Genomic DNA, 13,371 nt, shown 5'->3' with positions numbered 1-13,371 from the left:
AACTAAAATAAGACCAAACACAACAAATCAAAATAAAAAAAAATACAAAAAATACCCACCCAGCAAATCCACGGCGTGGTCTCGTGGGTCAGGCGAGGGTTTGGCATGACCCACGGCTGCGTATGGCCATGACCCATCGTGGGTTAGGCGAGACCCATCGTGGGTCTTGCCAGATCCATGGTGTGGGTCTCGCCAAACCCACGCCGTGGGTCTGGTGTGACCCATCGTGGGTCTGGTGTGACCCACGGCTAGGTCTGGCCGTGACCCAACCATGGGTCACCTCTTCGGCGACTTTGAGTCACCCTCTCCAACGACTTTTTTGCCAAACTCAGCCTCAAAAATCGATTTTAATGCCTCAAAAATCAATTCTAATGCCACAAAACTCGTTTCTAATGCCTCAAAAATCGATTATAATGCCTCAAAACTAGTTTTTGGATTAAAAACTAAAACCTAGAGGAAAAGGTTAATCCTTAGAAATTTGTTCAAACTAAAGCTGAAGAAGAATGTCACTCACGGCGCCGGAGATAGGCCCAGCCAGAGCTACGAGACCCACGATGAGACCCATGCCACACCCCTTCACCGACGCCATTTCAGTGGCTGGGAAGACCCATTAGGAAAAAAAAAAAAAAAAAAAAAAAAAAACTGACCAAAAATGATTTTGAACTCAAATGAAAAGCCAAAGAAAAAAAGAAAGAAAAGTTACCCATGGCCATTTCTTCTTTCTCTTCTCTGCCAGACCCACACCATTTCTTCTTTCTCCTTCTTTCTCTCTTTTCTTTCCTTTTTTTTTTTTTTTTTTTTTTTATCTGGTGTATTGGGTTGTAAGCTAAGCTTGTGCACTTAGCTTAGGTGGCAGTAGATGATTGGGGGCCGCAAAAGTTGGGTTTTGCAGCCCGACCAAATAGGAGGTTTATTCTTATAAAATAGATAGTGTGTTGAAGTTCATTGTGAAAAACTAGTAGCTAAACTAAAAAAAATAGATTTTGAATGGCTAAAATAGTCATCAACTGCCGGAGATACTCCATGCATTGTAATTAATGATTGGGACTCTTGTGCATGACATGCAAAGAGTAGTACCTCTCATATTAATGGACCCTAGCTTGTACGTGTCAACTATTTATACAGCAACAGTCCACAACATTTACTTTTTTTTTTTTGGACATATTTGCACAAGAGGGAGAGAGGAGATTTGAACTATTGACCTTCGCTTCATAAGGCATGATTTCCAGCCGGTTGAGCTACTCCTTAAGGACCACAACATTTACTAAAGATGTTCCAATGTCTTCCTCCTTCAACTGCATGATAATCTCTGCCCACACAAGAGAGTTGTTACAAGTTTTGATTGATAAATACATGGATGATTTATTAATGAATCTTAGAAATATGGAAAAATATATATATATTTTCTATATTTGATTGATATCATAGTATTCTTTATTTAGGAGTTGATAGTAATCAAATTCTGTAAATGTAACCAAATTTTGGGGATTTGATTATCACTTGTATTCGCTCACTACCCTATATATAAATAGAGACTTTCATATTGTAAAAAAAAAAAAAAAAAAAAAAGTTAACGAGATCACAACATAGCCATAAGGGCAATTAAGAGTGGTGGGCGTTGATGTCTAATACCGAACTACCCTCTTTTGCTTCCGCCATATTTTATATTTCCGACAAATTTCTACAAATTCGATCTAATATAAAAATAAATCTAAAAAATGTTTCAAACAACTTTCCTCCAACCCACTAGAATAGAATCTATTAAGAGCAAGTAAAATAATGCTATAAACAATATTTTTAATTATCCCGCAATTCATGTTCAAGGATAACAAGCACGATCTCTTCGGGGTAAAAGAAATGCTAAATTGTTCTAGAGGGATAAAGATTGCAGGTGCATTATTTCAAAGAGTTTGATTTGGGTGTGATCTAAAATCAATTCCATTGACTTTAGGGGTGTTCGCGATTCCTCTGTTTGTCAGTCATTTTTTTTTTTGGAAAAAAATATAAAAAAGTCTCTCAAACTAACAACCGTTTTTTAAAAGAGTCTCACGATGTTCAAAAGGTGTTAAAGTAGCCCATCAAGTTCAGTGGCGGACCCAGGAAATTCGTCCATGAGGGGCATGGTTTTTTTTTTTTTTTTAAATGAATACAAAAAATAAAGTTTAACAAAAATATAACAAGCTGAATAAGTGAATAATTCAACAAAAATTTTAATTATGTTCTAAAACATGTAAATACAACTTACCAGTGGCGGACCCAGGAAATTCGTCCATGAGGGGCATGGTTTTTTTTTTTTACAAAAAATAAAGTTTAACAAAAATATAACAAGCTGAATAAGTGAATAATTCAACAAAAAATTTTAATTATGTTCTAAAACATGTAAATATAACTTACAATTTGTTTTGTCACGACTAGCACTAAGGCAATTGTCCTCGACGAGTCTTCATACCTTGGAATCGCTTCATGATTTCTTGATTACTGATAGTCTTGAATATATCTTTCTCAATGTACGTAACCAAACAATCATTCATCCATTGATCTCCCATTCGGTTGCGTAAACGATTTTTAACAATATTCATTGCTGAAAATGCTCTCTCAACAGATGCTGTCGCAACTGGCAGAATCAATGACAATGTTACCAATGAATAAACCAAGTGATATACGACATCCTTTTTCATCTCTACCAATTTCTCAGCGAGTTGTCCAATCCCTTTGAGTGTTGCAAATTCATCACTAGAACGCATGTCAACGATATATGTTTCAAGTTGGTTGTCTAAAGTAATAAGTTGAACTGCTGAAAAATCATTCGGATAGAATTGAGCAAGACGAAGTAATTTCTCCTTGTTAAAAGAAGCAAACATGTCATCTGGACTCAAGCACGCAACACAGAGTAATAATTCAGAATTTGCTTCATTAAAGCGACTGTTAAGTTCTTGGAGTTGCATATCTAAAACAGTATAATAAAGCTCCACACGGTAATGGTGTGAATTTTTCATGCCTTGAGCTTTTCGTCGTGATCGAGGTTGATAAAGTTCATCCATATTGGGGACAAGAATATTGTTTTTGGTACAAAACTTAGAAACTTCTTCAAATAAGGAATCCCACCCATCTTCTCTCATAGCCTGTAAGCGCAGCTTTGAAATTTCAACTAGCTTCATTGCATTCAGAATATCTTGGTCTTTTCGTTGGAGTGCTTGAGATAACTCATTTGTAATCCCCAAAACATTTTTCATCAAATGTAAATTGAAAGCAAAATCAAAAGTTTGGAGTGATTGAATTAGTATATTTGCTTCTGCTCTCTGTTCAGAATTTAAACCATCTTCAATTACGTCTTCAACCGTATCGATAACAGAAGAAAACATGGTAAAAAGACTAATAATTGCACCATAATGAGAACTCCAACGTGTATCACCAGGTCTCTTTATGTTCATTTCTTGATTCAAGCCACGACCAGTTGGCATTTCATTATTTTGTAGTGCTTCTACTACTTCAGCAGTTCGTTTTTCACGAAGTACGTCACGACGTTTGCAAGATGCTCTAACAACATTAAAGATACTATTGACCAAACTAAAAAAAGTTGCAATTTGAATGTGATTTTTGGCAACAGCAACTAAAGTGAGTTGAAGCTGATGTGTAAAGCAATGAACATAATAGGTAGACAAATTGTCATTCAAAATAAGTGTTTTAAGTCCATTCAACTCACCTCGCATATTGTTAGCTCCATCGTATCCTTGTCCTCGCAATCTGCTAATACTTAAATTATGTTTGCTAAGCACTGAATCAATTGTCTTCTTCAATTCTGCAGCTGTGGTAGTGCTAACATGTGTAATGCCTAAAAAACGTTCCATCACATGGCCCCGCTTATCTACATAACGCAAAACAATTGCCAATTGTTCTTTAATAGATATATCACGGGATTTATCAACTAGGATAGCAAATGACGAGTCTCCAAGATCTTTAAGAATAGCATCTATAGTTTCACTTGCTGCAGCATTTGCTATATCTTTTTGAATGTATGGTGCAATCATTTGACGATTTTCAGGAGCATTTTCTAAGACTACCTTGTCAATTTCTTCATTATGTGTCGCAAGAAACCGCAACAATTCACGAAAATTTCCTTGATTACTTGAACCTTTAGATTCATTATGGCCACAAAATGCTAATCCTTGTTGTTGTAAAAAGCGAATACAATCAACTGATGCATTCAAACGAGTCCTATATATCATTTTCTGCTGATCCGATTGCTTGTCAAAAAATGTTATCATACTTTGTTTATGGTTTAACAAAGCTTCACATTTTTGCCGAGCTTGATTATGTGCACTATTGTGAGCCCCCACATGACCTTCGAACTTCTCTTTCTTTTTCCAATTACTAAACCCTTCAGTAACAAAAGTTTCTCCTCCTACTTGATTTCCAATGTCCGGTTTGAAGAGATAACAATATAAGCAATATGCAGCATCTTTCTCCTTACTGTACTCCAACCATTTATATTCTTTAAACCATGTTGGATTAAAACGACGCATTGTTTGTCCAAACTTTTTTCTTGGAAAATCATGGTCAAATGGTTGACAAGCTCCTTTTTGTAGATATGCTCTTCGAATTTGGTTTCTATCACTAGAATGATAATCACACATTTTTTTTTCTAAAACAAGGATCTGAGGGCAGATTTGCTAAATCTACTTCAACACGAAGTCGTTTAGAATTTGATTGGAGCTCAATAGAATCGTTGTTTTTCTCCATAATCTCAGATAACTACAAATATATATTCATAAATAATTAAATATAAAAACAATTGTCAAGAATAGGCTGAATTAATAGCAATATAAATATTAAAACAATCAATTGAAAAGAACAATTTAAATCTAAATCTAAAAATTTAATTACATCCATCAATTTTTCGTTGAAGTTGTTATCAAGAATAAGCTGAATTAATAGCAATATAAATATTAAAGCAATCAATTGAGAACAATTTAAATCTAAATCTACAAATTTAATTACATATTTACATAATTACATCCATCAATTTTGTTGAAGTTATTATCAAGAATAGGCTGAATTAATAGCAATATAAATATTAAAACAATCAATTGAAAAGAATAATTTAAATCTAAATCTAAAAATTTAATTACATATTTACCTACCTCAATTTTTCGTTGAAGTTATTATCAAGAATAGGCTGAATCGATGATTCGGTAAATCCTGAATAGCAATATAAATATTAAAACAATTAATTTAAAAGAATAATTTAAATCTAAATATCTCCACAAGAAGCCATGAATTTATATAAGAACATAATGAACATTTAAAGGGTACCTGGAGCTGGGTTCGCAGGAAGAAGGACGAAGAGAAATTTGGGTAATTTGAAATTTGATTAGAAAATTGTATTGTGCACCACTCACATAGATTAGAAAGTTTCAAAGCACAAGCAACGTTGTAGAATAGCCTTCAATTTTTTTTTTTTCTTGTCTGGCAGACTGGGAATTGAGATCCTTCCAATTGAACAAAAATTGAAGATTCTCCAATTGTTAATCGTGGTTCTTCCTTTTAAATTTAATGGTCTATAAAATGTCGGCTGTTTTTGTATAACCTAGACATTAAATGGTGGCTTTTGTTTTACCGAGGTTTAAATGATTTTATAGACCATTAGATTTAAAATGAAGGGCCACGATTAATAATTAGAGAATTTTCAATTTTTACCCAATTAAAAATTTTCAAATTTTTTCCCAATTAAAGAAAATCGGGATTCAGATCCGCAGCCTAGCAGGCCTGACGCCTGGCCTGCCCCCTTGGCCAATGGCCTTGGACTTGTCTTACACGCATCCCATCCCTGGAGGCATATTATAATTTTTCTGTCTTGTGTGTTGTGTCATGACAATAGATTATAATTTTATTAATTTATAATATTATTTTTTCCACTCCAAAGTCCAAAGCAGGCTGCACCTATACGAATTTCAACGAAAAACTGAACTGTTCATCATCTTCAAGCTTTCAACATTTCATTTTTCTGCAAAACTGCAACATTCAACTTCTTAAAAATTTTCAAATTTCAACGGAGCATAATATAGCCGGAGCTTGAGGAAGGGGGCATAATCATGGCTAAGAGGGGCATAATCAGGACATAAAATTTTTTTTACCATACTCAAGGGGGATTTTTGGGAGTTGGCGATGGGCAGATGCCCCCCCTCGACCCCCCCTAGATCTGCCCCTGGATGGGTAGTTCAACATGTTAGCAAGTTAGCTAATGGAGTTGGGCATCATTTAGCGTTTATGCATGGGGAGGGTAGAGAATGGAGACATGACTTCCCGTTTTACGTGGAAGAAACTTTATCTGATGTTGTTTAAGATTGGCTTTGGCCTTTTATGAGAACCATTTCAAAATAAATAAATAAATAAATAAAATAAAATAAAACTCAATATTATGAACATTCAAAAAAGTACTTTGGTTGTAGAAAAAAGTATGCGCAAGATTTTTTGTTATAGTTTAATGTCAAAATTTAAACACAACTATGGGAATATGGGATTTTACTAACCATCTAGGTTATTACGGTTAGCGATTTTAGCCAATAAGCACTAACGGTAACTGCCTTTTCACCTTTATTTTGCTCTCGACATGGAGCTAGCCTGAAATAAGGAGAACCATTCAACATTAGGACATGTGGCTGTTAATGAAGTAATTGAGAAGTAGTTCATAACAATTGTAGTCTATTACTACCATAACTGAGCATGTGGGATCGGGATCCCCGACAATACTGCCAAAATTACCCATCAAATTTTCTTCAAATCCTAGCCATCCAATGCTATCCAACGGCCACTAGCTTGACACGTGTCCCACTCAAGATGAATAATAAAATATTATTTATTTAGGGGAATTGGATATTATAAAGACTATATATATATATATAGTCTTTATAATATCAATTCACCCCAATAATATCGCATGTATATATAAATATACAAAAAAATGCTACATATATATTTTTTTTTTATATATATACACACAAAACAACATGACTATATATATTTATATATATACATGTGTGAGGTGCTAATCATTTATCCAATAAGTCTTACACATATAAAAATTTTACTATTGCTATTATCATTATCATGGATGTATAATATTCAATCAAAAAAATCTGTCTAAACAAAATATATATATAATCTCTATAAAACCTACAAACTAACATTTCAATAATAAGAGTCAAACTCCTTAGATAACCACCTATACAAGAATCATAAAATACCCATAAGAAGCAAATATTAACCTATCCTAAATCTCTTTCAAGAAAATAAAATAAAATGATAATACAGAAAGGGTCCTTACCGCTACTGTGCTAGAATGGGGTTGCAAGAAAAAAAACTGGAAATAATCTCCTATTTTTGCTACTGAGTGGTCGTGAGGGGAAGAGAAGACCTTTAGGGTATATATAGTGTATCAAAGAGAGCTGAGAGAGATATATAATAATATAGAAATTAAGCTAAATGACATGTGTCAAATGGATATGAGGAAGAATCATGCAAGAGGACAAATGTCCCTTACGTGGAGGCTTCTCCTTATGCATGAAAACACATGGCAAATCCCAAAAAAAGGTAGGACACGTTGATAGCTTGGAGGCTACGCCTCTTTTTTTTTTTTTCTAATTATTATTATTATTAAGCAATAAATCTAGAAGACTCCCAAATATTTAATAGGCTAATAATCCCATTAATACTCTCCTAACTAAAGAGTCCTCATACATATATATATATATATACCTATCACGCACCACGTTGAGTTAAGAAGAGATAAAATCTCTTCCTATATCTAGGAGATCTACATGGTATTTAATTGGATAAAAACTCACCTAAAGTTATATTCTAATGGCTTATCTATATATGTGTATATAAATATTCACATGAATTAAATACAGCAACTATATATATAACAAAAAAAAGCTTTATAAATTTATTTTAGTCTACAAAATTAATAGGATGTCACAGTTGGAGTTGGGAGGCCGGAGGCGGTGCACAGAGCCTGGCAACGGCAGAACCCGGTTCTAACCCGTTGGGTTGAAAATCTTGGATCCGGGTGATTTTTCAAATACTCCAATATCCCCCCTTAAACTCAAGGTTTGGGAAAAAGAAAGGGATTTTTTTTTTTAGGTCCGCCGGAAAACTCTCTGGAGGTGGCCAGAGTTGGGCGGCAATGCATTGCGACTGGCAGTGGCAGCTGGTGGCTGAGGGTGGTTGTTGGATGGGCTGAAGCCTTGGATCAATTCCAAAATTTGGGCTTAAAGCCTTGAAGAAATTGAGCCGGTTAAATGGGCCAATATTTTGGCAAGCAAACCCATAGACCACTAAAATTGTTGACCCAAAAATTATGTGAACCGGGTCTAACCCAATGGATCGGGTTGACAAAGTTGGACCGGTTTGGAGAACTTGACCCGGTGGAACCCGATGTAGGAACCGGTATTAGACTGGGTTGGAGAGATCCAATTTGAGCCCGATGACCCGGTTGGAACCGGTTTTGAATCGGCTTGAAGAGAGCTTGACCCGGTGACCTGGTTTAGGAACCAGTATTGGACCAGGTTGTGTAGATCTGATTTTAGCCATATGACCCAATTTGAACCGGTTTTGGATCAGGTTGAAAATGGCTGGATCCGGATCATATTGATTTTTTTTTTCTCGAAGCTGACACATGGCAGGGGAACAAGGCTGACGTGGCGGCACCTTTGGAGGACACGTGGCTGTTGAGGAGAGAGGAGAAGTGCTGGCGCGTGTGCCACACGCGCTAAGAGGGTTGCTGGCGCGTGCAGCGCGTGAATCCCACATGCAAACCCTTTGGACGGAGCGTGGCAGCACGTCTGAGCTCCAATGGTGGTGATCTGGACGGATTCGAGACCACTGGTGACGGATCTACCGAACGGAGCAAAAACCATGATGATCCGACAAAGGTTGGAGGCATGTGGAGGAGCGGCAGCCGCAAGTCGAGGCGCATTGGAGAGACGGCAGTTTCTTAGGGCGGAGCGCGGAGGCGCATGCAAAGCTGGAATAGGCTGAGATTGCACAGATCCCCCATTCTGGGGTCGAGACACCACCTTTGGTGGTTATTTGGCCAAGAGGAGTCACGGTGGCAGCACGATTGGCTCGGGCAGAAACTGCCGGAGGAGCGTGGAGGAGCTCAGAGGGCCGATGGCAGCGAATCTTCCACAGAAAAAAAAAGCTTCCGCTCTCTCTCTCTTCTCTCTCTCTTTCTTCCGCTTCTAATATATTATCCAATATATTTAACATGGTATCAGAGCCACCTTCTGTGGCTTTCATAAACGTCTTTGACGTTTTTCGGCGCTCCCTCTAGTGACCTCCCAATTCCGGTCGTCGGCGTGCCGCCAAGCAATTTTCTGCTCACAATCCGGCGCTCCCTCCGGTGACCTCTCAATTTTGGTCGTCGACGCTCCGCCAAGCGGTTTTCCGTTCAAAATCTCTTCCACTCCTTTAGATCTACGGATTTGTGGAAGATCCGCTGCCATCGGCCCTCTAAGCTCCTCCACGCTCCTTCGGCAGTTTCTGCCCGAGCTAATCGCACCGCCACCGTGACTCCTCTCGGCCAAATAACTACCAAATGTTAAATATATTGGATAATATATTAGAAGCGGAAGAAAGAGAGAGAGAGGGGAAGCTTTTTTTTTGGACTGCATCTCTTCTATTATGATTGTATTGATAATGAATACAGAGGGCTCTAATACCATGTTAGAATGCTTTAATAGCATGTTGGAATAATGGAGAGATATAGAAGAGTGGAAGAATAATAGAGAGAGTGGAAGCACACAATGGACTACATTGTATTGATATATTCTAATCTTATAATGATAATGAATACAAAGGCTTCTATTTATAGAGAGACAAATAACCTAATAAACTAAGGAAAAGTAAACCTAGTAGACTAAGGAAAGGTAAACCTAGTAGACTAATAATACCTAAGGAAGTAAATAACAAGTAAATAACCATATCATAATATTCTTAACCCTCTGAATATCATTATAACCAATCCAAGTATTCCCAGCACTGAAATAGTCTACAACATATTCGTCACTGTGATCCTGTCTGCCACCTGGGTGTTTCACTATGAAATACTTGATTTGGTTATAAGGTAAGGTCCCAAATGAGTCGACATTAATATAGACTTTATCATCATTCCCATCACTTTGAGCCCGTCCAGCAGCTGCCGCAAATATTTCTCGGTTATTTTCATTTGCTAGGCGCCACGCGGCGCCATAAAATGGAAGGCCAAAAACTATTTTATTGGCAAGCACTGGTGTTTGAAGCCGTTATCCCCACTAGGTGCGGCTTCTTCATTGATTTGTGGACTGTGCAATGCAACAAAAGGTCCAGTACTATCTACTGACAGAGCAGGGTCATAGAAGTTGTATGCCACTAGGTTGAACCAGTCCAAGTTCCTTGCAATATCATGAAAGGGATATGGGACGTCCGACGCCGACGACATGTAATTGACCGCTGCGACTAGAAGCAACCGGTCATTTCTGGTCAGCTCGAACTCTTTGTCAACGGCTGCACGCCATTCATCGAGGAGAGAGCCAAGGTTGGTCATGTTGGCCACCGTCGAGGAGTACAGCCAGTGGAGGCTAAGGCCATGGAAGTCGTTAGACCTTGCTAGCTTTAGTGAGGAATCTATGAATGATTTGCGGGTACTGAGCTGGCTAGCCATTAAAGCAAAGGTCGTAGCAGTACTAGGATCAGAGAATCCACCGATGGATAAAATGGTTTTTGGCCTTTTTGTTTGTTTTTTGCAAGGATTGGGTGAAGGTTGGGAACTGCACCCTATATTCGTTAGGAAAGGTGACTTCATAGGTGTTGGGTTTGACATCTGCAAAGGCAGCAAAAAGATGGGTGAAAAGCTGGGAAGGCATGCTAGGCACCGGGATTGGGAAGTCACTGTGGCAATACCAGTATCCGGCTTTCACTGGGGGAATAATAGCCGCAATAGCAGTATTAGAGCGAGCCATTGAAGGGAAGGTGAGGATAAATGCTATAATGCATTCTCTCCATAATCTGCCCACCATCTCTGCCTTGCTCTAGGCTAATAGCTATGAGAATGAGATATTGCTTGGAGTTTTCAGAAGAGAATGCAAGCCTATATATATATATATATATATATATATATATATATATATATATATATATATATATATATAAGCAGTAGGCTTTCCTTTTACCCCCTCCCTTTTTTTCCTCTTGGAGTAATTTACTTGCTTACTAGCTAGTAAATTATCTGATTGAATATTAATGTTGGTTGCTCCATTAATCGCCGCCATTGTATGATCGGGAATTAAGAATCTGTGGCTAGCGTCACGCCTCCATGTGTGCATGAGACGAAATATATATATCGTAGGGTCTTTAGACGGTGACGCAATATTGTCAAAAAGTAAAAAGCCATAAAATACGTACCATCTAATATAATTAATTAGATACTTTATCGTTCAAATGAAAGGAAGAGATCATGTTCTGTACACGTACTACTGCATGGTAATTTGGAGCTTCTGATTATTAAAGACATGATGCATGGATAAGTCCATTAATAGTAGATCAACGTCACTAATAAAAGAAATTTCAAACTAAAAACCGACTAATTTTTCTCCATTCAAATTGCTAGTATTGTATTAGAGTTAGTAATGTTATTATTTGCACTCATTTATTACACCGATTGACTTGACATATTTTAGGTGGATAACAATGCTTTGTCTTTTAAGTGTGTGACATAAAAAACCACTTAAAATACTCTTTGTATTATCAGTTCTAACTGATTAAATGACAGCATCTAAATTAATTTAATATTACATGAACTATAAAAATAGTCAAATAATAAGAAAAGCGAGCTACTTATTTATTAAAACATTTATACACATCATGATTTCATACAATATTGATATAGCTTAGAAAAATGCAAGAAGTACTACAACTTTTACTGCAATTCTGACCTTACAAACTCATGTGGCAATATTTTAATGGTGAAAAATTAAATAACAAAATTTAATAGGCAAATTTAATTATTTGGTAGCTGATTACATGATCAGTGTCATATGGATTATCATGTCAGTTTGTAAGGAACTTGCAACAAAAGCTATAGTGTATATAGCTACATTCTTTTGGACAATATTCAACCCTAAAAGTGGATCATATGCATGAGTAGTTAATTTATCTAATATGATTCAAGGAGCACAATACTAGCTATAACCCTAACAATTCTAATAAGTTAAATTAATTGAAGCTTAAATATTTGGAAAGACCAATGGAGAGCTAGTATGATAATACAAAATGACAAGAAATAATTAAGAATATAATATAAAATATTTAAGAAATTAAAACTCCTAGTTGATAATTGAATCCAAGATATTTGAGTCTACGGCTCCTCTCGGCTAAATGGCTTTTTGTGGGGCCTAAAAGTTACAAACCAAGTAAATTTTTGGGAAAAATGCAAAATGACTCCTTGCAATTTACAAGATTTACAATTGGCTCTCTGTGGTATCAAAATGAACCATGTTGTTGGCTCAATTGCCAGCCACCGCTTTCATTTTTTTCATTTTCATTTTTCTTTTGAAAAATTAATTTTTTTGCTTTTTATATTATTAATTTTTTATTTGAGTTTTTAAAAGAAGAAGGGTATTATAGAAATATAAAAAAAGATGTTGCCCTTTTGACCCACTTTAGTAAATTGAATCCCCATCCTTGCCGCTTGTGCAGCTCTTCCTTAGCATCATTCACGGTTTGTCCATAGATCGTCCAGCAATCACCCTCCTTATTCAGAGCTTGAATTACTTCTAACGCATCCCCCTCAAAAATAACATTTCGAAGCTCCATACGTATTGCTAAGTCCACCGCTGTCCATGCCCCAACTGCTTCCGCCATGGTAGGATTATTGATGAAACCCTTGGTCGCACACATCATTGCCAAAGCCTTCCCTGCATGGTCACGTACAACGACTCCAACACCCATTCTGTTTTGAGGTTTATTGATTGATGCATCCCATTTGACTTTTACATACCCAACTGAAGGCGTCAACCATCTAAGTGTTAGGTTGGGTTGAGGATCCACCGAATTAGAATTTCTCCTTATAGCAGCATTACAAAAAGCCTTAACTTGGTCTTTCGCACGTCGAAGCAGAGATGAAGGGTCAACCATATCACCGCCAAACACAATAGAATTCCTTCTCAACCAAATTTGTCTTGCCACAGTGGCCACGAGCTGCATCTGATCTGAGTCCAACCTTTCCATCAATTTGGCCTAGCCATGAATGACCTCAATTTCATCACTGGTACATTTATAAATCATGGGGCTGCATTCCATCCAAACATCTTTGGCTGACGGACAACTCCACAA

At 36.9% G+C, this 13,371-nt stretch overlaps 1 protein-coding gene across 1 annotated transcript; it reads right to left on the bottom strand.

Annotated features, from left to right (window-relative positions):
- Window positions 1-2,417: 2,417 nt before the first annotated feature.
- LOC132185244 (uncharacterized) lies at window positions 2,418-4,523 on the bottom strand. Its single transcript, XM_059599043.1, has one exon. It carries the CDS (start codon window positions 4,521-4,523, stop codon window positions 2,418-2,420), a length of 2,106 nt encoding a protein of 701 aa, XP_059455026.1.
- Between the last annotated feature and the right edge of the window lie 8,848 nt (window positions 4,524-13,371).

Source organism: Corylus avellana, chromosome ca6, assembly GCF_901000735.1.
Source record: "Corylus avellana chromosome ca6, CavTom2PMs-1.0".
Taxonomy (NCBI): domain Eukaryota; kingdom Viridiplantae; phylum Streptophyta; class Magnoliopsida; order Fagales; family Betulaceae; genus Corylus; species Corylus avellana.
This window is presented reverse-complemented; position numbering and strand designations above follow the sequence as displayed.